The 26,320-nt window shown below is 44.8% G+C and overlaps 2 protein-coding genes across 26 annotated transcripts in view; both read right to left on the reverse strand.

The window, feature by feature from the left end:
* Positions 1-17,137, reverse strand: part of LOC118364808 (potassium voltage-gated channel subfamily KQT member 5-like) — a 168,401-nt gene extending 151,264 nt beyond the window's left edge. For 4 of the 6 annotated variants that reach the window (XM_052503230.1, XM_052503228.1, XM_052503229.1 and 1 more), the window contains exon 1: positions 15,780-17,131. In XM_052503230.1, coding sequence (XP_052359190.1) covers positions 15,780-16,126 — 347 coding nt within the window. In that variant the 5' untranslated portion in view covers positions 16,127-17,131. Of the gene's footprint in view, positions 1-15,779 lie in introns of all 6 variants that reach the window. The other 2 variants (XM_052503232.1, XM_052503227.1) reach the window with 2 other exon arrangements.
* A 7,697-nt stretch (positions 17,138-24,834) lies between these two features.
* The window catches only part of LOC118371272 (regulating synaptic membrane exocytosis protein 3-like), a 90,082-nt gene continuing 88,596 nt past the window's right edge, over positions 24,835-26,320 (reverse strand). For all 20 annotated transcript variants that reach the window (XM_052503234.1, XM_052503239.1, XM_052503252.1 and 17 more), the window contains one exon: positions 24,835-26,165. In XM_052503234.1, the coding sequence (XP_052359194.1) occupies positions 25,947-26,165 (219 nt within the window). In that variant the 3' untranslated portion in view covers positions 24,835-25,946. The remainder of the gene's footprint in view (positions 26,166-26,320) is intronic.

A 26,320-nucleotide genomic window follows, 5' to 3' on the forward strand; every position in this document is an offset into this window, starting at 1 on the left:
AGAGAGAAGAGGAGAGAAGAGGAAAGAGAGAGGGAGGAGAAGGAGGAGAGAGGGAGAAGGAGGAGAGAGGGAGGAGGAGGAGGAAAGAGGGAGGAGAAGGAGGAGAGAGGGTCGATGGCCTGCAGTGACAGAGAGAGAAGAGGAGAGAGAGGAAAGAGAGAGGGAGGAGAAGGAGGAGAAGGAGGAGAGAGGGAGGAGGAGGAGGAGAGAGGGAGGAGAAGGAGGAGAGAGGGAGGAGGAGGAGGAGGAGAAGGAGGAGAGAGGGCCGAGGGCCTACAGTGACAGGAGAGAAGAGGAAAGAGAGAGGGAGGAGAAGGAGGAGAGAGGGAGGAGAAGGAAAGAGAGAGGGAGGAGAAGGAGAAGAAGGAGGAGAGAGGGAGGAGAAGGAGGAGAGAGGGTCGATGGCCTGCAGTGACAGAGAGAGAAGAGGAGAGAAGAGGAAAGAGAGAGGGAGGAGAAGGAGGAGAGAGGGAGGAGAAGGAGGAGAGAGGGAGGAGGAGGAGGAGAGAGGGAGGAGAAGGAGGAGAGAGGGAGGAGGAGGAGGAGAGAGGGAGGAGAAGGAGGAGAGAGGGTCGATGGCCTGCAGTGACAGAGAGAGAAGAGGAGAGAAGAGGAAAGAGAGAGGGAGGAGAAGGAGGAGAGAGAGGAGAAGGAGGAGAGAGTGAGAAGGAGGAGGAGAGAGGGAGGAGAAGGAGGAGAGAGGGAGGAGGAGGAGAAGGAGGAGAGAGGGCCGAGGGCCTGCAGTGACAGGAGAGAAGAGGAAAGAGAGAGGGGGGAGAAGGAGGAGAGAAGGAGGAGAAGGAAAGAGAGAGGGAGGAGAAGGAGGAGAGAGGGAGGAGGAGGAGAGAGGGAGGAGAAGGAGGAGAGAGGGCCGAGGGCCTGCAGTGACAGGAGAGAAGAGGAAAGAGAGAGGGAGGAGAAGGAGGAGAGAGGGAGGAGAAGGAGGAGAGAGGGCCGAGGGCCTGCAGTGACAGAGAGAGAAGAGGAGAGAAGAGGAAAGAGAGAGGGAGGAGAAGGAGGAGAGAGGGAGGAGAAGGAGGAGAGAGGGAGGAGGAGGAGGAGAGAGGGAGGAGAAGGAGGAGAGAGGGTCGATGGCCTGCAGTGACAGAGAGAGAAGAGGAGAGAAGAGGAAAGAGAGAGGGAGGAGAAGGAGGAGAGAGGGAGGAGAAGGAGGAGAGAGGGAGGAGGAGGAGGAGAGAGGGAGGAGGAGGAGGAGAGAGGGAGGAGGAGGAGAAGGAGGAGAGAGGGCCGAGGGCCTGCAGTGACAGGAGAGAAGAGGAAAGAGAGAGGGAGGAGAAGGAGGAGAGAGGGAGGAGAAGGAAAGAGAGAGGGAGAAGGAGGAGAGAGGGAGGAGGAGGAGAGAGGGAGGAGAAGGAGGAGAGAGGGCCGAGGGCCTGCAGTGACAGGAGAGAAGAGGAAAGAGAGAGGGAGGAGAAGGAGGAGAGAGGGAGGAGAAGGAAAGAGAGAGGGAGGAGAAGGAGGAGAGAGGGAGGAGAAGGAGGAGAGAGGGCCGAGGGCCTGCAGTGACAGAGAGAGAAGAGGAAAGAGAGAGGGAGGAGAAGGAGGAGAAGGAGGAGAGAGGGAGGAGAAGGAGGAGAGTGGGAGGAGAAGGAGGAGAGTGGGAGGAGGAGGAGGAGAGAGGGCCGAGGGCCTGCAGTAACAGAGAGAGAAGAGGAAAGAGATAGGGAGGAGAAGGAGGAGAAGAGAGGGCTGAGGGCCTGCAGTGACAGAGAGAGGAGGAAAGAGAGTGGGAGGAGGAGGAGGAGAGAGGGAGGAGAAGGAGGAGAGAGGGAGGAGAAGGAGGAGAGTGGGAGGAGGAGGAGGAGAGAGGGCCGAGGGCCTGCAGTAACAGAGAGAGAAGAGGAAAGAGATAGGGAGGAGAAGGAGGAGAAGAGAGGGCTGAGGGCCTGCAGTGACAGAGAGAGGAGGAAAGAGAGTGGGAGGAGGAGGAGGAGAGAGGGCCGAGGGCCTGCAGTGACAGAGAGAGAAAGAGTTCTTTCATTTCAGAACATGCTGTGCAAACAAGCTTCTCTTGCTTATGCACACACACTGATATGCATGTTCAATGGGCTGCTTCTGAGCTTGTGATGAGGGCCTCAGTGACAGAGCAGCAGGATAAACAGCTGGGAGGAAAGGAAGTAACAGGGGCACTGAAGGAGGAGGATACATATTTTATACTGAGGGCCTCAGTCTTCAGGTGTTTGGAATAAAATGGGAGGAAAGAGAGAGGGTCAGGGCCTGCAGTCAACTGAAAGTGAAACCAGATTCTTTCATCCCCAGAACATAACTGTGATTAAGTTCTCATTTTTACACAGGTTTAGTAAACACATTTTTTTGCTTCTGAGCTTGTGATTTAGTAAAGCACATTTAAACATGAGGTTTAGTAAACAGGCATTTTGAAGGAGGTTTAGTAAACACATTTTTTTTCAGTCTTCGGTGTTTAGTAAAAATTTTTTCGTCACCCTCGTCAACTGAAAGTGAAACCAGATTCATCTCCCCAATAATAACAGTGATTAAGTTCCACATTTTTACGAGAGGTTTAGTAAACACATTTTTTTACGTGAGAGGTTTAGTAAACACATTTTTACGTGAGGTTTAGTAAACACATTTTTACGTGAGGTTTAGTAAACACATTTTTACGTGAGGTTTAGTAAACACATTTTTACGAGAGGTTTAGTAAACACATTTTTTAAGAGAGGTTTAGTAAACACATTTTTAAGTGAGGTTTAGTAAACACATTTTTAAGAGAGGTTTAGTAAACACATTTTTTTAAGAGAGGTTTAGTAAACACATTTGAGGTGTACACTCCAGAGAACAAAGGGCTCCAAAAGAGTTCTTCCGCTGTCCCCCCTGTTTTTTTGGGGTTCCATGTACAGCCCTCCGTGGGAAGGGTTCCACATGGAACCCAAAAAGGTTCTACCTGGAACCAAAAAGGGTTCTTCAAAGGGAAGAATGCTTTTAGGGTCTAGATAGCACCTTTTTTTCTGAGTAGTGCTGCTGACATGCTGCAGTATGACAGAGTGGAGCAATGTGTCCACTGACCAGCACTGCCTTCCAGTCTAGAGGCACTAGAGAGAGCCAGCCAGCACATCTCTCTTTTCCACATTCTACTTTTCTTTCCTCTTATCCTCAATGTTGCTCTTTCTCTCCCACTCCCTCTCTTTGTCCCTTCCTCCCTCCCTCCATCATCCCTGCTCTCTCCCCCCATCTTGCTCTCAAGGTAGAGGGGACACCGGTGTTGGTGGACAGGCTGCTTGGCCAGCTGTCGTGGGGCCTTGTGGGTAACACATGGAGGTCAGAGGGCCCCAGATACTGTAGACATCTCTCTCTCTCTCTCTCTCTCTCTCTCTCTCTCTCTCTCTCTCTCTCTCTCTCTCTCTCTCTCTCTCTCTCTCTCTCTCTCTCTCTCTCTCTCTCTCTCTCTCTCTCTCTCTCTCTCTCTCTCTCTCTCTCTCTCTCTCTCTCTCTCTCTCTCTCTCTCTCTCTCTCTCTCTCTCTCTCTCTCTCTCTCTCTCTCTCTCTCCTGCTCTCTTTCCAGGAAGCGCCACTTTGCCTGACCCCTGCAGGCAGCAACACCGTTAGCTGGACACTGATGTAGACAACCCACTGCTCTTGGATGGCTCTCCCTTAAATAATGCTGACCACATCACAATGTTGACCGAGCCTACGTTAGATAAGATGGTGCTGCATTAAATACTATGTTGGCACCCTCTGAAGAGTCCACTAAGCTGCATTTTATGACTAATTCAAGACAGAAGTATTTGACCCAACGATTGTGTAATTTGCAACCGCTAGGGATACTGAACCCAAAGTAAACCTGTGTGAAAAAATGAAAATCAAATGAAAAATGAATAACAAGATAAATCCAAGAGAGAGAGGGAGGTGAGGGGAGAGAGAGAGAGAGAGAGAGAGAGAGAGAGAGAGAGAGAGAGAGAGAGAGGGAGGTGAGGGGAGAGAGAGAGAGAGAGAGAGAGAGGGATGAGGGGGAGAGAGAGATAGGGGGGGGGGGAGAGAGAGATAACCAAATCCATAAACATATGTATTAGTCAACACCATGGTTTGATTCCCTCACTTCTATGCAAACTCCTCCGTTGTTAGTGTAGCACAGCAGAGGATCCTATGGCCTGATGATGACGTCTAATCACCAAAAAAGTACCCCTGACCAACGGGTCACAGCTTCAACGCTGCTCGAGGTGCACATAGCCCCTGTGACGTTAAAATGGTCAGAGTGATGGAATAGCTCTACTGTGTGTGTGTGTGTGTGTGTGTGTGTGTGTGTGTGTGTGTGGGTTGGGGGGAGTGGCTGTGTTACTCTTAGAGGGGGGAAATGGACGTCCACACGCGACCCGGGCACGGCTAGTGGCTGATTGTCTCCCATGGCTAACTAGAGTAGCTTTAGCCTAGCGGTGGGTGACAGTGTGTTAGCTGTTTGGTAAGAAGAGCTATACTGGTCAGATGAGAGAGACAGAGTGTGCATTTTCTTCAGCCTACCACCCCGTCTAGTCTTGATGGTTGCTATGGAGATGACGTACTGCACGCTGAAAATTGTCCTTTTTTTAAGGGATGGTTGTGTTTACTTACAATCCAAGCAGGAGGTCGAACGTCTTAGCTTCTATTGTGGACAGGCCTATGACACATTCTCCGAATCCCTTCAAATCCCAAGTTATTTGTCCAAATCCTCATAACGCTCTCTCAGACCAAGGACAGAAGGAGCTCAAGCTCGTCGTAGCTTTTAAGTACTATTTTGGATATTTTCCAATTTGCCAGTAGACATCATTAATAGCCTCAAAAAAAGGAGTTATTTGTCCAAATATGTCCAAATCCACATAACTTGCTGTCAGACCGAACACTTAGTCCCCGAAATGAGTCAAGTAGCCTCCCCTCCATCTCCCTCAGAGGCTAGCATCTGCTGGCCCCATTTCTCCCCCATTTGTGATTAAAGCTGGAGGAACAGAAACAACAACAACAACAACAACAACACAGTAAAGGAGACAGCTAACAAGACAACAACAAGAGAACAACAAGACAACAAAGCCAGGAGAGGACAGATAGCCGACGCACGTTCTCCCTCCCTAGAGCTCTGCTACCCGACCCGAGCCCGACAGGCCCCCGACATTACACATCGGGTTCGGGGTGGGTAGGGATGATTTTTTTCATCACTAACCAGGGAACGGGTAGGGCTGTGGTATCACTAAATTGATCACTAACGTTTTGAAGTGGAGCCGTGCTCGGCTGTAGTACAGTCCTATCTGACTATCATATCATGGTGTCAGAAGTGCTTCACATATAAAAACAGGAGAGAAAATAATAACGTTGAATTCTATCCGAGTTTCGAGTGACGGAGAAGTAGCTAACAGCTCACTGCTCTCTCATGTATCGTCATTGAGCAGCCCAGGCCGAGCCGTTGCTATGGATACTTACAGACTCAAAGCAGGCATGAGCAGAGTGCGGGCGAGTGGCAGACAAGAGAGGAGCAGCTAATGGATTTACGAACGGAGGAAGTTATTGCTGATTTCGGTTTTCAGGCAGTTTCAGGCAGGGCCTTCTATTTGGCAGCATCGGGCCTGGGTAAGGCCTGAATGTCGCCAGCATGGGTACTGCTCAGGCTTTAAATTCATGCTCGTATGCTCTATTCCTCCCTCCTGGCTCAGAATGTCTGTGTCCTCACTATGGTAGTTCGCTCCTCAATATACTTAGCCGCTCATGCTAGCTTCCCAGGCCGTGTGCCGTGACAGCGGTTCAAACAAACAGTATCTCCATCGGCCATGGGGTTAGAGAGCAGTGCGGAGAAGCCCCGTTGGCAAAGGCAGAGTGAGGCTTTAGCCCAGAGAGGGCTAAGCGATAGATGGGGGATCTCTGCAGTTATACCCGACTAGCAGGAAAGAGTATGTCATCGAGCGGGATTTGTTTTGTTGTTGTTGTGTTGGTCACAGTGGGAGATAAGAGGAGAAGAGACATAATATCAAAGAAACAATTAGGGTGGAGAGAAAAGAAGGGAAGGAAAGAGAGAGATGGGTTGGTGAGAGAAACAGGCGGGGGGATTTGCAGAGAACAAAACGGCAAAAGAAAGAAAGAATGATCAAAACAGAGATGATGATGATGATGATGATGATGATGATGATGATGATGATGATGATGATGATGATGATGATGATGATGATGACGATGGCAAAGAGCTGGGTAGTGGGGTACTTTTCTCAGTAGTCCCGATACTGATGGAGAGCCCAGATATGATTGGCTGTGGCCTTGTCAGTTACCCAAACCTCCCATAAGCAAACTGAAAGTGAGCCTCTACGTAAAACGACAAGGTCTGGGTGTCATTGAGATCAAACAACGTCGCACAGCTTTCTCAGAACCTAAGGTCATGTGGGAGGAAAATGGTTGAGATGTGGTTTCGGTAAATGAGTGAGGTTTGTTTGTTAGCTAAAGCAACGTGTGCCTGTGTGGAAGTGCCCTGTGTGTTTCTATGTGTGTGGCTAGGCCATCTCTAAAAACAGTTATGTGGGAACTCCCTCAGTGCAAACATAGTACTGAAATTAGACACCTGTGTTTCGGAGGCCATTCATAGTGACTCACAGAGGCATATAGGGCTATATGGAAGTAAATGCCCAACTCCATGCTAGAACCTGTACAACGTACATCTACATGCAGGTCGGGATGTCCGATAACAGTACGTTTCCTAAGTCTGATGATTCGTGTGAGAGTCTGACAGGTTTTCAACAAGCTAAGTTCAAGGTGAGTTCTTTACAGAAGTAGGACTGCATCTTCAACCTTACGCAGTTCGATACATCTGGTCTTCTTTCATGAATCATCCAATTCGGACGATTTGTGTGTGTGTGTGTGAATTTAGCTCGTCCAAGGAGAGTCCTTGGTCAAAAAACCTGTGTGATACAGAAGCAGGCTATGCAGAGAGTCAAATTTAAATCTTGTCAACAAGGAGAGCATGTCAGAAAAAAAATATATGTATATAAAGATTTAAATATGATTTAAATATAATTAGCATGGTAAAACGTTTTGTCACACAAGCGGGATGTTTGGCCACTTGGGTGGATGAATGGGGAGAACATTTTTGTGGCACGTCTTCAGAGCACGAAGGGTAAAACACTCCCCCGCCTGTGCTCTTCTTGGGCCCGACACACACGCACACGCACACGCACACGCACGCACACACACACACACACACACACACACACACACACACACACACACACACACACACACACACACACACACACACACACCACCTACTGCAGACGTCTCAAGCAAGCAGCGGCGTAAATTGCTAAAGTCAAAATAATTTAAAGTACTATTTAAGTCCTTTTTTGGTGTAGCTGTACTTTATTTTTTTCTATTTTTGTCAACTTTTACTTTTACTTGAATACATTCCTTAATAAAATAATGTACTTTTTACTCCATACATTTTCCCTGACACCCAAAAGAACTTGTAATATTTTGAATGCTTAGCAGGACAAGAAAATGGTCCAAATCACACGCTTATCAAGAGAACATCCCTGGTCATCCCTACTGCCTCTGATCTGGTGGACTCACCAAACAAACATTCTTGCTGGAGCCCCTGGATATCTTTAAATGACAAAAACAAGAACATGGTGGAGTGTGGTTTGCTGAATAATTAGAATTTTAAATGATTTATACTTTTACTTTTTGATATTGTATTGGCAGGTAACTTAGTGGTTAGAGCGTTGGGCCAGTAACCGAAAGGTTGCTAGATCGAATCCAGCTAACACACTGTCATTATAAATAATCATTTGTTCTTAACTGACTAGTTAAATAAATAAATACATATTTTAGCAATTACATGAACTTTTGATATTTAAGTATATTTAAAACCAAATACTTTCAGACTTTTACTCAAGTAGTATTTTACTGGGTGACTTCCCTTTTACTCAAGTAGTATTTTACTGGGTGACTTCCCTTTTACTCAAGTAGTATTTTACTGGGTGACTTCCCTTTTACTCAAGTAGTATTTTACTGGGTGACTTCCCTTTTACTCAAGTAGTATTTTACTGGGTGACTTCCCTTTTACTCAAGTAGTATTTTACTGGGTGACTTCCCTTTTACTCAAGTATGACTATTGTGTACTTTTTCCACCACTGCAAACAAGCTTCCTTACACACACACACACACACACACACACACCTTCCTTGCATCAACGTCTCTATTCAAGCTTCCTCTCGTCATCACCTCTGTTCTGGCCTTTCTTCAACCAGCTGCCTTCTTCTCTGCCGTCAAGTGCGTCTGTCTGACGCTTCTGCTTTGTGTCAGGCGGTCTCCTTGTGACTATCAAAACCCTCTGTCCTCTTTCAAAAAGACACCTCTCTCTTAACAACTATACATCTTACTGAATCACACTGCCGGACACAGTGTTTACTGGCTCTGCGTCGCTGCGTCTGAATTACTTCACCTTCGCCTGACTGAGAGCGGGAAGACTCACGCTTTTTCCATTGAGTCAGAGAGCTAGATAGTACACACTACACATGCCTTCCAATGGGATAAACAAGGGAGAGTGTATGGGATCTTACTGAATCTATTGACATTGCTCTGGGTTTGGTTAGTCAGTGACACAATGTACTGCATGCCATGTTTTAATGAACTTTAAATACGTTTGATTTGATCTGTCTAGGCCGAGGAGCGGCCATTACACTGACAACGTGCGCAGCGTAGAATGTGAATAGCATTGGCACCATCACTTCCATTGCAGTGTGTATCAGTGTAGTATGGGTGCATGACGTGGGTCTTCTTCGTTGGTGTGTTGATGAATGCGGGTTTGCTCGGGTCGGGAGAAACCGGATAAGGACAACATGGCAGTGCAGTAGGCTGATTCCAGGAAGAAGAAGAAGATGTGCTATTTCGACGTGTCAAATTGAGTGACAGATGGATTGCCTACAGCAGCTCAAGGATATGTCTATTTGATCTCAGTTTCATAAAAAAAAAACTTCATTTCTATAGATTCTGCATGAGGAAATGACTTACTTCCTCAAGCATAGAGCGGGGTGAGATTGCAAAGAAATACAGTCTTGCATAACACCTTGGGGTGAGATGCACAGAAGGCTTACTGTCAGTGTTATACCATTCATCCAACATCCACCACAGACCCTGCAACCACCAACCTGGCCATACTCGGGAACGAACACCCTCTCTGGCGAGCTCTCATTGGCTATTGCTGATCACCGTTCTCAAGACGTGTCACTGCACCTCTCCCACTACAAGAGCATTGCAGATTGTGTGTTGATCGAATAAAACACGTTTAAAAATATAGAGAGGTCTGGGACCGGTCGAAGACACGGTCGGTAGCCCTCATGTTGCGTCTCTGATCCGCTACCTTTAAACGAGCATCGGTGACAGACGCGCGCCTCGAGTAGGCAACGACATGAGGATATTGTCTCCGTGCTCAAAAACTTGTCTGGAACAGGTAAATCAGGCCCAAAACCATGTAGTGTACACCCGGGTTTAGCCGCCCCGCATGCCAGCGCAAAAACCCGACGAGCCGGAAGGTTCCATGAGCGTATCCAATCCCCCACGCATTCCTGCCCCTGACATACTTGCAGGGATAAGATCTTGTTAATCCAAAGGTGAGATGAAAGGCAGCACTGTGTCTGAGTGTTGGGGGGAGTCAGAGGGGGTAGGCAGAAGGGAAACGAGTCCCCGGCAGACAGTGATGCAGTCAGCTAGGCAGAAAGACTGGCTCAGCCCTCAGTCCTGCTCTCCCTCTCACAAATGGGAAAATGAAATGGATAAATACATACAGTGCATATCCTGCTTTGGCTCCGTATGCAATCTTATATCATCATGAAGTATTTGAGACTGTGAACGTAATCGTCCATGATCTTACGATCTTAAACCTAGTATACAAATGGAAGAATTTAGTATTTGAAATTGTGATCTTCTTCTTGACCCTTGTAGCGGTCGTGTCGTATTAGGGTGCCACCCACGGTTGTTCATGCGATACGGATATATTTGCATGCAAATGACACGGTATGCGTGCTAGGTCAAAGGTCGTAGAGGTAGAGCATGTCAATATGGAGGGTGTAGATCCGGATACTACTAGATTGAAGCCTTGACTAAAGTGCACTTCAGTCTTCTGTGCCTGTCCCTTCTGTTTTGGCAAGGAAAAGGTGAAGGACCCAGGTGGTTGTGTGCTTGTCAATAGCGCCTGAAAGCATGGCCAGGGACAAAGGGGGAACTGCTGTGAGTTATCAAAATGCTCACTGAAATAGCCAGGCGAGAATGCATTATGAGACATTGGAATTGGAGTAAACACAAAAACAACATCTTGTGTTGGACTCAGTCATCAGACGAATCCAATTTGGTTCAGGGCCAGGTTGTCTTGGCTTTTAGACATACTGTAGTAAAATAATGTGATTGAGAGATTGGGGATTTTTTTGTAACCAATTTTTATTGTTTGGGGACTAATCACTTCTTTACATGTCTGAACAAAATAAATGGCAGAGGGATTTTGGGCAAATCCAATGACAAAATGATGACTTTCTCCAAGGAATATTTGTGAAATGTAGAAAGTGCTCTGCGAAAACATGACTATCTCCGTAAATCCCCTCTGACATCCACTTCATTCATACCCAGAGTATTCTAAAGTTTTTAGTTAAAGGAAAGGTAATCTCCAGGACGCAGATGAGGAACCAACACAACACACACAGACACCCAGGGCCCCAGGTATGTGGGTCATGTAAAGTAGAGCTTCAGAAGAGTCACGGGAGCTTTTCCAGGTGGGATGGACTGGTTAAAGTCCCGTCTTCAATAACAACACAAATAGACAGTCATTCTTACATAAAGCCTTATTTTTTTTAAATGAAACAAACTATATGAAAGGCATGTCGTATATCCTGATTCATTTATCATAGTATTGACATCGATAATGACCCGATCACGTGTCACGTGTCACACGGAAATTTGCTTGCCTTTGCCTGTCTGCCTTGTTAAACAACTGCGATTTGAAAAGCCTCAAGTTGAATAAAGATGAACATGTACAGCATAGAGCAGACGTAGCATCCTTTCGAGTTTGATAGTCTATAATAAATCACCAACATTTACTTCCATTGGATATCTAAAAGCTGATAACACAGTGAAGAAGCCATTCAACTGCACATTAAGGCTGTCTATTGCCCCTTCACACCAATCACTACAGATGACTCTGTAAGCATTAAGGCAATCGCAGTGTAATCCATTACCAATCAGTCTCAGTGTCACAATCTATAGTTAAGCGAGGTCGAGTGAGGGGGGAGGGGGCTCGGATATCCTTCATATCTATTACTCTACTATTGCTCATCTCCCCAGGGCTGAAAGAAATCACTCACTAACTTCCCAGCCGTGACCCAACCAACCATGCGCTCCCAAAGAGACAAGCTTCTGCAGTCCAGAATATGATCAACAAATCTGGCCTATCAGATTCACGGGCTCTAATAAAAAAAAACGGACAATGCAGTAATGATGTAAGCACCCCACCCCTTAGTCACCTGAGTTTGATTGATTAGGATCCCAATTAGCTGACGCCAATGGAGACAGCTATAGTCTTACTGGGGTGTAGCACATAACGAAGAAATGGACTGTCAACTGTCAACACACACACACACACACTAGAAGTCAATGTTTTAAACGTATGTACATTTTTAAGTATTTTGTCTGTAATCTTTTAAAGATTTTTTTTACACATTTTACCTGTGTAAATATGTGTATGAACATAACAACATTTAACAACTGAGACATAAACTGAACAAGTTCCACAGACACGTGACGAACAGAAATGGAATAATGTGTCCCTGAACCAAGGGGGGGGGGGGGTCAAAATCAAAAGTAATATTCAGTTTCTGGTGTGGCCACCAGCTGCATTAAGTACTGCAGTGCAGCTCCTCCTCATGGACTGCACCAGATTTGCCCGTTCTTCCTGAGTTACCATACTCTTCCACCAAGGCACCTGCAAGTTCCCTGACATTTCTGAGGGGGGGAATGGCCCTAGCCCTCACCCTCTGATCCAACAGGTCCCAGACGTGCTCAATGGGATTAAGATCCGGGCTCTTTGCTGGCCATGACAGAACACTGACGTTCCTGTCTTGCAAGGATTCACTCACAGAACGAGCAGTGTGGCTGGTGACATTGTCATGCTGGAGGGTCATGTAAGGATGAGCCTGCAGGAAGGGTACCACATGAGGGAGGAGGTCTTCCCTGTAACGCACAGCGTTGAGATTGCCTGCAATGACGACAAGCTCAGTCCGATGATACTGTGACACACACACGATGATGCTGTGATGCTGCCCCAGACCATGATGGACCCTCCACCTCCAAATCGATCCCGCTCCAGAGTACAGGCTTTGGTGTAACGCTCATTCCTTCGACGATAAGCGTGAATCTGACCATCACCCCTGGTGAGACCAAACCGCGACTCGTCAGTGAAGAGCACTTTTTGCCAGTCCTGTCTGGTCCAGCGATGGTGGGTTTGTGCCCATAGGCGACGTTGTTTCAGGTGATGTCTGGTGAGGACCTGCCTTAAAACAGGCCTAAAGCCCTCAGTCCAGCCTCTCTCAGCCTATTGAGGACAGTTTGAGCACTGATGGAGGGATTGTGCGTTCCTGGTGTAACTCGGGCAGTTGTTGTTGTCATCCTGTATCTGTCCCGCAGGTGTGATGTTCGGATGTACTGATCCTGTGCAGGTGTTGTCATACGTGGGCGGTCACTGTGAGGACGATCAGCTGTCCGTCCTGTCTTCCTGTAGCACTGTCTTAGGCGTCTCACAGTATGGATATTGCAATTTATTGCCATGGCCACATCTGCAGTCCTCATGCCTCCTTGCAGAAAGTTCACGCAGATGAGCAGGGACCCTGGGCATCTTTCTGTTGGTGTTTTTGAGAGTCAGTAGAAAGGCCTCTTTAGTGTCCTAAGTTGTCATAACTGTGACCTTAATTGCCTACCATCTGTAAGCTATAAGTGTCTTAACGAACGTTTCAAAGGTGAATGTTCATTAATTGTTTATGGTTCACTGAACAAGCATGGGAAACAGTGTTTAAACCCATTACAATGAAGATCTGTGAAGTTATTTTTTATTTTACGAATTACCTTTGAAAGACAGGGTCCTGAAAAAGGGACGTCTCTTTATTCGCTGAGCTTACATGAACAACTAGGGGACGTAAAATGGACACACTCTCTTCAGGGGATCATAAAAAAGAACAGCCCCCTCCAGAGATGATGACCCCAGACACGATGATATCACTGAGCAATAATACAATGCTTTGTGGGTAGTAAGAATATTGTTCTCATTTCTTACATTGCATTGGGTAGGGAAAGAATGCTCAAATAATGTATCTATACTGTACTGTATCAGAAACACAATACACATAGGCCTACTCGTCTTCTGCATGGTTCAATGGCACAATGATGAGGCATGTTTGGAAAAACATGATCAATTTGATACGCTGCCTGTCAATGCAAAGGAACTGTGACCCCACAATTGATCTACAGATACCCCCAACACACAAACACAAACTAGCTCAGAACCCTGCACTCATCCACACACACTTCCTTCCTCCAGCCAGGCTCAGAGAGACAGCCCGTGACAACAGCACTGTCACACGCCGGGAAATCAAATGCAGCTGGTCGCCTGGTCAACAAACAGAGGCCATCTGACGGAGACCAGATGGACAGAGACACTGAGGCGCGGTGAAGATGGACTCTTTCCTGTATCTGGTCTGGAGCCCCTCAGGGCCAAACAGAAGACTCATATAAAGTACTCGTATGCTGAACTCATATAGAAGTGAGGTAGGCCTATAGAAGCAGAACTCAAGTACTTGCTTAATATCAACACTGTAAGGGCCCTGCAGAATAACCCATACACAGTGCTTATATAAAGAACTTGCATAGAAGTGGTACACAAGAACTCGTATAAGGTGTGCTCATATGAATTTATATAGTGCTCATTCTCATCACTGTAGCCTACTCAACATTGTAGTCTGTTACAATATAAGTTGAAGCTGTGAGGGGAACGGCACCTCAGTACCTCCAGGCTCTGATCAGGCCCTACACCCAAACAAGGGCACTGCGTTCATCCACCTCTGGCCTGCTCGCCTCCCTACCACTGAGGAAGTACAGTTCCCGCTCAGCCCAGTCAAAACTGTTCGCTGCTCTGGCTCCCCAATGGTGGAACACACTCCCTCACGACGCCAGGACAGCGGAGTCAATCACCACCTTCCGGAGACACCTGAAACCCCACCTCTTTAAGGAATACCTAGGATAGGATAAAGTAATCCTTCTCACCCCCCTTAAAAGATTTAGATGCACTATTGTAAAGTGGCTGTTCCACTGGATGTCATAAGGTGAATGCACCAATTTGTAAGTCGCTCTGGATAAGAGCGTCTGCTAAATGACTTAAATGTAAATGTAAATGTAAATAAGTTTGTTTGTGATCATGTACTGATCATTGTAGTGTAATCAAGGTTTTAAAAGGCTCCTAAAGCTTGTGTCATTTCCACATAAATGTGTCAGACCTGATTAGTCCTAAGGAAAAATGTATCAACCCCTACAGTTAAAAATATATATATACATATCCACATACAGTATATACACATGGACTCTACAAGGTGTTGAAATTGTGCCACAGGGACGCTGGCCCATGTTAACTCCAATTCTTCCCACAGTTGTGTCAAGTTGGCTGGATGTCGTTTGGGTGGTGGACCATTATTGACACACATGGCAAACTGTTGAGGGTGAAAAACCCGGCAGCGTTGCAGTTCTTGACACACTCAAGCCGGTGCACCTGGCACCTACCACCAAACCCAATTCAAAGAAACTTAAATATGTTGTCTTTCCCATTCGACCTCTGAATGGCACACGTACACAATCCATGTCTCAATTGTCTCAAGGCTTAAAAATCTCTTCATCTACACTGATTGAAACAGTATATTTAACAAGTGACATCCATAAGGGATCATAGCTTTCACCTGGAAAAACCTGGTCAGTCTATTTCATGGAAAGAGCAAGTGTTCCTAATGTTTTGTACAGTCAGTGTAAATACCCACATAATTATTCACATTTCCTGTTGCTGCAGGATTCTTGTCCTGCTGTGAGAAACTGAGTCAAATTTAGACACTGCATCTGTACCGCTCATTGTGTACAATGTTTACTTCACAAAAGCTCTTGAATAATTTGCACATTTCAACAGTGTGAGGGGGTTTTTAAATTCAGAATTAGCTGTACAATTGGACAGTAAAGTGGTACTGGGTTATTTGTATGGATGAGATGAATGTATGGACTACATTAGAAACAACCAGGGGTTTATTTGACTTGACATTTCTCTCTGCATTCATTATTGGCCTTCTGAGTAGTCATGGTAGGCTATACACCACATCAACTGAATTGACCAGGGGTTGGAGATGGGTAGGATCTAGCACAAATAAAACAGCAGCATATGATTGTCTGTTATAAGTGTTCAGTTAATCTGTCTTTTTTTGTTTGTTGATGAGATATGGTAAAAATACAAAATAAAAAACAGAATGACTGCCTTTTGGAAAGTCTAAAAAAACGATTGAAATTATAATTTCAGATCATCATCAGATATCATGGCCCCATTCTTATTCAAATTAGATGAATTTCCAAGAAATGTGTCCAGACATGTATCGTGGTAGAACTCTACAGGAGGATCTTTCCAGGTGGAGGCAACAGGTGGAGGGAGACATGAGCTTCTGACCGATGGCGGAGTAAAACAACTGCGCAAGAAGACTTCATAGCATGCAAATTGATGTATGAAATGTTTAACTTACACAAACGCATGGTAGATGAACGCCCAGGCTCGTGGTCTCTCCAGCACGTTGTACAGTAAATTTTGCAGCCTTCGGTAACGGACGTTTCTCCGGCCGCTCTGAGCGCTGTATATGAGCGGCTTTCCCAGCAGGCTGAGCCGGGCTCCCTTGTTTCCTCTCAGGCTTTCCGAACCCCCGGCACCTGTAGCACTGGAGGCCGACAGCAAACCGTCCCCGGCACTGGCGTTGTTCATCATCCTTCGGCCGGACTCCACATCCTTCAAGTCATAGCCCTCGGCGCGGTGGCCCGGAGAAGTTTTCATCCAGAGCCCCGTGCCGCCTTCATCTCCGCTGTGGTTGCGGGGCATGGCATCACCAGGGCGGGCAATAAGTGCTGATGTGCAAAGGTCCTCTGGGGCATGCGTGGCTGTCTTGGAGGTGTAGATGTGGAGCTCTCTGAATGAACAGCAAATGAAGTATTCCAGCTCCTTGGAGTTAGATATGAAACCATAGGCAAGGCACGCTGTTTAACCCGTCTGTGTTTTGACCGCCCTCTTTCGCCCTGTCAACAATCAGCACTCCGCATGCAGTGTCGGGTTTTCCACAGCTGTGTGTCGCCTGCGCGTAAACGAAATGCACTAAGCCCGCAATTCTTCAGTGGGCGCGTCTTGAGGTCCAGTTTCAACAAATTGTCACCACTATCCCAGGTAGTTTACAGGGGAGTTGTAGTCAGCACGACCCGGCTCGTAGGGTTTTGCATAAACACAAAGGAAGTGAATTTCTCCGATGAAAGGCGACTTTCTCACCAGCGCGATGAGCTCAGCCTGTTGCTTCCAATATAAATGTCAGCTGCGGAGGCGCACGATGATGGCTGGGGCCAGCCGATACCGCGCATTAAATGCTAAAGAGAACGCACCACATGAATTGTTTCCAATTTAAGCATTTGTTAACGTACTGATGACAATTCCGTATCTTCAGATATTTTCGAGTCAGCATGTCCTCGTTCCTCGTGCTTGGAAACTGTCAGTATAAGGCTCAGCTGGCCGCGGAGTTCTTAGTGATGAGAGATGTTTCATTGTCAATTGAGCGCTTGAAACACAAGTCGCACTGAAAACCACGATTTTATTCAGTTGGCATTTAATTTCCCTTTAAGGCAAAAACCATGCAAATAACTAAAGTGAAAAATGACGAGACGCATTTGAATGCTCTATTAAGTAGGCCTAGTCTATAGCTTAATGAATGTTCCATTCAGAAGTGAAAATATATTTCATTCGATGGAAATAATAAACCGCAAACGGTATGACATCTGTATAAAATATCTAGACTACAGTAGCCTACACAGATGAAAAAGTCGTTCTGAATTCCACCCGCCGGTGCGCCACCCAAAACGACATTAGACTATAGCAAAAATAATCATTATCAGCGTCTCGGATATATGAATAATTATGTGAAGAATTCCCACTTATGAATATCCCCTCTTCCCCCCTTCTCTTAGGGCTCTGTCAGCAGCTACTAACACCACGACCACGTGACATGGCCCGAAATAAAATACCGAGACGCGGTGCAGTATAATAACCCACACATTGGGTAGGTTGTTTTATCTTATACATTTCCCGATTACTTAAATGATAGACTTGGTTGATCTTCAAACAAAAATAAACAAATTAATGGGGGGATGGAGAACTTGGTTAGTTCCTTTTGTTCAACCAAAAACAGACAGATCCATTGTTCATTCTTACTGAATGGCCAATGCTGCAAGATGTTGTTTTGCTGTAAAACTGTTGCCTGTAGAGGAAGTTGTGGCATGTGGCTTATTATTTTTCTCATTCAGTGAACACACATTTCCTCTTGTCTATACCGCAAGCGCTGTGGAAAAGCAGTCGCTGTAGTATTCAATACTGCAATAGCACTTCTCAGAACAAGAACATGCTTGTCTGTGGCCTGGTCTCAGATCTGTTTGTGCTCTTGCCAACACTCAATTGCTCATTGTCAAGCCTAACACAATGAAGTTAGCATGGTAGCACAAACAGACTGGGTAGCAAGTAGCCTAGTGGTTGGGCCAGTAACAGAACGGTCGCTGGTTCGAATCCCTGAGCCGACAAGGCAAGGTGCCCTAATTGCACTCGAATTGCTCTTTGAAGTCTCTCTGGTAACAGCGTCTGTAAAAATGTAGGTTACTATAGAACTTATTCAACATGTTTCGTCATCATGTAGGCCGGTTTTGGACATACTGTATATAAGTGCTGACCATGCAGGGACAACACTTGTTTTGATGGCAGAAAGATCATTAAATGACATAAAGGAGAGAGGGGACAATGGAGGATGTTCTCTGGATGACAGCAGGCTCTGTCGTAGCATGAGAGCCTGTACGCGATAGCACCCTGTCGAAGAGTGTGTGTCTGTGTGACCCAACTACATAGCTCTGACCCTTAGACAGGTCTGCACACACATAGATCTCTCTACTAGAGGTTAGTGCCTCTGTCCTTCCAATCCACCCTCTCCAGAATTGCATTGTATATCAGGTGCGGACCGGGACTAGAACTCAGCCCTGACATTTCTAACACACCAGCCCTTTTATTCCCTTGAGGCCCCCATTATTAGCCAGATAATGATCATTTGTGCACAAAATGCCCAAGTTAGACAGGCCCACTGGGCTACAAATTGACCAGCCCATCTGGCATTTGCCCGAAATGCCAGAAGGCCAATCCGTCCTTGCAGTTTATGATGGGCAAACCGAGATAAACTCCATCCAGACACTGATGATCCTCTGACAAAACTACACCATCTGCTGGTGAATACTGGTTAGTTACTCAGTAGGTTATTATATTGCACCGTATCGGGAAACCATCTTTGTCCCCCACGAAGAATTCGGGGAGGGGACTGTGGATCTGTCTCGGTCCGTTCGTTTAAACATTCATACGTTGGTCACATGCGGTATCTCAGACAGCACTGTGACGATTTTGACGAAACCTGGGTGAATGATACGTCTTGCCATAAAGATCCGGCCTTGTTTTGAGGTGACATGAATTTACTGTAACTGTTTTCTGGTTGTTTGTTTGACTATATGCTTGAAAACCGCAATTCACACATGACACAGTAGGATGGTGTTTCAATTATGCATGGGAAGTGGATTGTGTAATTTAAACTAAACTAAGTATACAACCAATGGCCTTTCTCTTGGCAAATTATTTCAAACAAAACTCAGTACACTGTAAATGCATAATTTTTATTTCGAAATCTACAGTTATCATTGCAACTGGGATATGGGCTGCACCAGTTTCCTGTGCCAAGCCCAATTTCCTGTACCTTCTGAGGGCCTCTTACTCCTAAGAATGTGTCAGTAGATGGTTCTTAAAGCTGTATATATCCCAGTACTGTACATGCAGTGAAAACTCAACATATCTCAACAATTGAAAACGTCTCGAAGCAGAGTGCACACAGATCATCCATCAGATAACCCGAACCTGAATCTTAACATTCTCCATTTAGGAGGATTCTAAATATCAGACCCTGCATGAGTGGTTAGAGGGAACATCTACTCACTCCTCTGAACACTGGGTGGATGCTAAATCCAATGAGTGGATGCTAGATGCAGAATGTAGGCTAGCTGGGCTGTTCCCAAACTATTGCCCCCTCAATGCACAGAACAAAAGAGGAAGTCAACATAAAGAGAACAAACATTGTGAAAATAATGAACGTGATTATATATCCCGTTCTTCTCTGTGCGTTCTATTACTGATGAACCATAAAGATCATCATCATTTGGCCCTTAATGGAAGAGGTCACTTCCTGGAAGCTGGAAGACAAGTATCTTGACGATATTATGTATGATCTCTGGTCCTCACACACACACACACACACACACACACACACACACACACACACACACACACACACACACACACACACACACACACACACACACACACACACACACACACACACACACACACACACACACACACACACACACACACGTCGTGAGCTCTGATCCAGTGACAAGGACCAGGGGCTAGATTGCCTACAGATGTTGTTTCGGGGGGCCCTCTGCTTTCTTAACGAGAGGATGTGGAACATAAATCTCCGGGGTCCATGTTGCCATGTGTCCTATAAGAGGTCAAACGAGAGGGCGTTTTGGTACAACTTCCCCTTTCAGTGAGAGAAACCAATGCAGTCAGACATGAAGGAACTATTTGAAGGAACTATTTTACAGAGTCAAAGCTGTCCAGCAGAGTTTTCTATGCAAAGTTAAAAACTTTCATAGAGTTGTTTGTGCCATTATTTTACTTACTCTATTTCTCCCCCAAAATACTTGCGTTTCACTTTTTTAGGTAAAAAGATGTGGTCAGAGAAAGTAAATGTACTTTTCATATTCTGAGGCAACTCTCACACACCAAAGACAACAGTTCCTTGTAATGTTACAAATGATTCAGGACCGACTGATTCGGTGGGGACTGGCAGAACTAGAGCGCGCCTTGTGCCTTTTTTTATTCTTCAAAACATTGACTTAGTGGTGTTGCCATGATAGTACAAAAATCAAACGTAATTTATCGGTGTAGGTACTTGGTATGGAGAAGGGGGAAGACACACTATCCCCCTTAGGAAAGGAGTAGTGTAGCAACCTTAAGCCAACACCTAGCGAGCTCGTTAAGAGGGTCAGACCTCTTGCTGTAATGGTTAAGGCGTTGGCTTGATAATCGCTAGACCTGGGTTTGAGTCCCAGTCAGGGCTACCCTCTGAATTTGCTATAACATAGCTCCATGGTTGCTTTCCTTAACACTGGTCCTAATTGACCCATGTTTTTCAGTTGAAGAGGATCAGCTTGAACAAAGTGAGGGGCACAATCACTGATCTACAAATAGCATTCCCTGCCACATAATAAGCTTTGTACAATTAAGATTTGGGAGCTACGCCTCCCCTGGCTTATGCGACCCCCCCATTTCCTAAAAATGTCTAACTTCAGCAACCCTAGTGGATAAAATCAAATATAAAACTTGTCCTAATGATGACATCCGTGAGATGACACAGAGTCAAAATGTGAACTGGAAGTGCGTCACAAATGAGGCATAATTTGATGGCCATTATTTGGACATGGTCATTTGCAATTCTAGCTTTTGCGAATTCCTTCCATGTTTGTCTAATTTGTCACAATTTGGAGTCTCCAAGACGATGGTCCTGGATATGGTCAGATCTCAGTTGATTCTAAGGTCTTTCTACTTTCATGTGTAGGATTCAAATGTTGGCCTGTTTTTTTTAAGCTACACTGATACTGTGCTTGTTTTTTCTTTCTTTCTTTCTTTCTTTCTTTCTTTCTTTCTTTCTCTCTTTCTCTCTCTCTCTCTCTCTCTCTCTCTCTCTCTGTCTCTCTCTCTCTCTCTCTGTCTCCCTCCCCCCCCCTCTCTCTGTCTCTCCCTCCCCCCTCTCTGTCTCCCCCCTCTCTCTCTCTCTCCTTGGGAGTTCTGTGAAGCTGCTTTGCTAAGATGCCTATCTGAGGAGACTGACAGAGGGCATGGCAGGGTTGAGTCTGTGGGACCAGAGAAAATATTAGTTTTCCCACAAGCAAGCAAGAAGAAAGGCTTATACCCATAGCAACAGATACAACTTATTTTAGAGAGCATTTTCATTTTGACCCGGTTTTGACATAATGTACCAAGGTAATTGTGGGTTAAGAGCAATCTAGTCTCTCAAAATACACTTTTATGTCATCTAGGATGGAAAATACACTTTGAATATGCATTGGAAGCAGATGGGGTCAAATAGTATTTGAAATCTTTCCAACACTTAAGGCTCTATTCAATCCGTAGCACTGAAGAGATGTTTATAGCGCGATTGACAATCAAAGGCAATGTTCCCGCGGTCGCTGAGACTGCATTCATGGTGAACACTGCATACAGTGCTGTCGGAAAGTATTCAGACCCCTTGATTTTTCATACATTTTGTTACGTTACAACCTTAATCTAAAATGGATTAAATAAAATAAAATCCGTAGCAATCTACACAAATGTATTAGATTTATAAAAAATAAATAAGTATTCAGAACTTTGCTATGAGACTCGAAATCGAGCTCAGGTGCATCCTGTTTCCATTTATCATCCTTGAGATGTTGTTTTCTTCAACTTGATTGGAGTCCACCTGTGGTAAACTCAATTGATTGGACAGGATTTAGAAAGGCACACACCTGTCTATATAAGGTTCCACAGTTGACAGTGCATGTCAGAGCAAAAACCAAGCAATGAGGTCGAAGGAATTGTCCGTAGAGCTCCGAGATAGGATTGTGTCGAGGCACAGATCTAGGGAAGGGTACCACCAAATTCCTGCAGTGTTGAAGGTCCCCAAGAACATAGTGGCCTCCATCATTCTTAAATGGAAGAAGTTTAGAATCACCAAGACTTCCTAGAGCTGGCCGCCCGACCAAACTGAGCAATTGGGGGAGAAGGGTCTTGGTCAGGGAGGTGACCAAGAACCCGATGGTTACTCTGACAGAGCTCTAGAGTTCCTCTGTGGAGATGGGAGGACCTTCCAGAAGGACAACCATCTCTGCAGCACTCCACCAATCAGGCCTTTATGGTAGAGTGGCCAGACGGAAGACACTCCTCAGGCACATGACAGGCCATTTGGAGTTTGCCAAAAGGCAAATGAAGACTCTCAGACCATGAGAAACAAGATTCTCTTTGGCCTCAATGTCAAGTCAAGTCACGTCTGGAGGAAACCTGGCACCATCCCTACTGTGAAGCATGGTGTTGACAGCATCATGTTGTGGGGATGTTTTTCAGCGGCAGGGACTGGGAGACTAGTCAGGATCGAGGCAAAGATGAACGGAACAAAGTACAGAGAGATCCTTGATGACAACCCGTTGAAACATCTCTGGAGACCTGAAAATAGCTGTGCAGCAACACTCCTCATCCAACCTGACAGAGCTTGAGAGGATCTGCAGAGAAGAATGGGAGAAACTCCCCAAATACAGGTGTGCCAAACTTGTAGCGTCATACCCAAGAAAGTTCAAGGCTGTTATCGCTGCCAAAGGTGCTTCAACAAAGTACTGAGTAAAGGGTCTTATGTAAATGTAATATTTCATTATTACAATTTTTTGTTGAAATTATCAACAATTTCTTAAAACTTGTTTTTGCTTTGTCATTATGTGGTATTGTGTGTAGATTGATCAGGAAAAAAAATATATTGAATCAATTTTAGAATAAGGCTGTAACCTAACAAATGGGGGAAAAGTCAAGGGGTCTGAATACTTTCTGAAGGCACTGAATGTCGGCTCAACCGGAATGTTTTTTTGACAGTTTTACGCGGATCTTCCGCGACACCTCCGCAATAGGGATTGAATCCAGCCCTTAGTGTTTGCTTTAGCCTGCCTGGATTGGCAGATGGGCGGGGTTTGCAATTTTGAGAATTGGTTCCATTCTATCAGACAAGCTCAATCACGCCCAGTTGAACTGTTTCAAATGATTTTAAATAGGACTTGAACCCAGGTATGGTAGGAGGAGAGGCTTGACAGTGGAACGACAACAGCAAGTATGAGGGAGAATTCTTCCACACATTCTTTTTTATTTGTAAATAATAAAAATGAACTCTTTTTTTTATATAAAACATACTCATCATTTGAGCCACAGCTGTTATACCAAACAAGAAACGCTGCAGTGAATACTTTCTTTTTTTATCTGATCGTTTTCTTTTGTAGTTTCAGTGGAACACATAAATTGTAAACAATCAGCATTTTTTTCTCTCTCCTAATAATACTGACAAAATTTAAAAAATAACTCACTAAACATGAAACTAAAAAAATGACGTTTTTATAAATGGGTTTTTACATGGCTGGGGTCGTAGGTTGTAGGTTTCAAAGCATGGAGAGAGAGGTGTAGTGACGACAGCTTTTGCAGATAATATAGCCTGATACCCTAGTACACTCAAGTGTGGCAATTTGGGACTATACCCTGAAGCCTTGTAGTAAAGTAGTGTCCCTTTGTGACTTTCTAAATCCAATCGTAGTCTTAATGAATTTGACAAGGTCGCCGTAATCTGTCTTGGCCCCATTCGTAAATATCACTAAACCGTTTGGTTGGTTGAAAATATATTTACAATATACCTAAATTACTTGTGGTACATTATATTCTAAATAATTTGTGTAACATATGTATCCATATATCTTATTACATCATTATGTTCAACATAACTATACTTTGTATATAAATTGATCTGATTTATACATATTCAACCATGTAGTCTCAGCCCCATAGAGGTCAACTATGTGTACAGTAACTGTAGATTTGAAAGAATGGGCGGTGAGGATTGCTTAGTACGACAGTACAGCACGGGTTCAATAGCTTTTAAAAAAAGACATCAACACAATCTCGGTAATCAGTTGGTTTCGAAAAACATTCAGCACCGGAATGAAGGATGTGGACTAGATTTGACTGCAGCTGATTATTTTGAATGTCTTCGCGTGATGTGAATGGCTTCGGTTTCTCTTTATATTTAAGTACGAGCAAACTGTACAAGTGCATGCAACATACAAGCGGGCCTACGGGTATGTGGAACGAACACACATATCTAGTTCAGTTCAATCTTTTTTTTTGTCCAGTATCGTTTTTGTTTTACAAAATGTGCATGCAGCTTGGAACAGGTCCGAGTCATGCCGAGCCACGTCCGCTTTGGTGTGGCAGGAGTCAGCGGGCTTGACGAAGGATGAGCATTGGTGCTCCTGTCCGGAAAGCTCAATCTGATTGGTTACTTGTCACATTCACTAAGATGCAGAAGGGGAATTTGAGCAACTGATGTTTTTTGTTTTTCCAAGAAATCGAGACAAAGAAGAAATTAAATGAACCAAATAATTACATTTGCAAGCAGTATTTTTTTATATATTTTTTTCATTCACTTTTTTTTTCTCAAAAAGTTTAACTTTTGGCTTATGTTTTTGAATCTCAAAATAATGTAAACTGAAGTTTTGGATAAAACCCCTAAACATGTGCTGGGGTGAGGGGATGGATGCTCCAGGAAAACAGCTAAATGAAAGTTCTCGTGATTGTGGACAAAGATCTCTTTTTTTTACAGTGACTTGTTGACACCCTGGTGATAGTCCAAAATGAAATGTATAATTCTATTTATTGGTCAACCTCCTTGGAGGTCTAATATACATCTATACAAAGACAACTGGGTTGGACTTTGTGTAGGTGACGAAACGAAGAAAACAACATTGTAATCCCACACTAATCTCACCGTCAAGTGTAAAAATCGTCATTTAAGATGTGTCACTGAACAGTCCCCTGCATCTCATTGCAGACACTTTTTTTTCTCTATTTCGTATTTTTTCTTTGTGTCATTTTATTCTTCTCCATGCATACATCAGACAACGCATCGTAAACCTCATACTCATCATAAAAACATTGTTGTGCCATAAGTAACAAACTGAGAAAAAAAAGTCAAACGTACCAAAGACAAAAAACGAGAGAGCGGCTTGGACCAGCCATGGTAAACATATTGAAAACAAAAAAATGATATTTTGACAAAGAAGGACCAGTAATGTGAATCCACAAAGTCTAGGCACCAGAAGGAGACCCCTGCATGCCCGGACCGACCCCACTCAGAAGCACTCTGCCCTGGGGGCCGAAGTGCTGGCAGTCTGTTTGGGGGCCGGATGGGGACCACTACGGAGAGGACATAATGGTCCCCTGAGAGACAAGGAGGATGACACCTCTGTCTTGGGTCCATACATTCTGATGCTAACATACATTTATTTGTTTATTGATGGTTTGACTAAAAACTACCACCCTGCTTCCTTTCACATTTACATTTCTACTTAGTTTCTTCAATGAATCGAGTGTCTCCTTACCGCTCGACTCCAGTACAGCCTTACCTAGCTTCCGAACATTGTTTATTACCCACAGCCCTAGTTCTTAGATTACAACCGCAAAAAAACGATGACGAATTCATTACTGGAATGAAACACTGAAATCTAATGCTCTCTAAAACAAACAAAGAGATGAAACGATGCCAGGAGTGATTGTCAGATCTCAACAAAGCTTTTTTGTTAATCATTGTGACTCTGTTTCTTGATTGTTGTTGTTCTAGAATCATTTTTGTCCGTTAATCTCTAAGGTGACGTTAATTCGTTTCACAAAGCGGTAGGCTAGCCATAGTCCCATTGGTCCATTGAGATTTGGTAGCTGTAGTCCTATTGGTCCACTAAGATCGGGTGCCCGGTGGGCCCGAGGAGCTGTCCAGTGACGACTGGGAAGCACGTCGAGTCAGGGAGGCTAGTGTGGGGTCCACTAAGGAGGAGGGTGGGAACAACTTGTACCAGCCAATCACTGTGCTTGTTAAGTCTAGTTCCTCCAATAGGATTTGTGCAACTCCCATGAAGCTTTTGTGGTCCATTCGTCCGTAGTCTCCCCAGACGATCACCTGAAGGAGAAAAAAAGACCCCCAAAAATGTATTGATTAAAACCTTTACAGCTTAACTGGTTAAAGGTTAAAAATGATTTTTTTAAATGGTTTTAATATTATTCAGTCGATGCATTTATTGAATTATTGAATTCAAAAGTGATTGAACTTTTCTT

The sequence above is a fragment of the Oncorhynchus keta genome, unplaced genomic scaffold, assembly GCF_023373465.1.
Source record: "Oncorhynchus keta strain PuntledgeMale-10-30-2019 unplaced genomic scaffold, Oket_V2 Un_contig_1690_pilon_pilon, whole genome shotgun sequence".
NCBI classification, from domain to species: domain Eukaryota; kingdom Metazoa; phylum Chordata; class Actinopteri; order Salmoniformes; family Salmonidae; genus Oncorhynchus; species Oncorhynchus keta.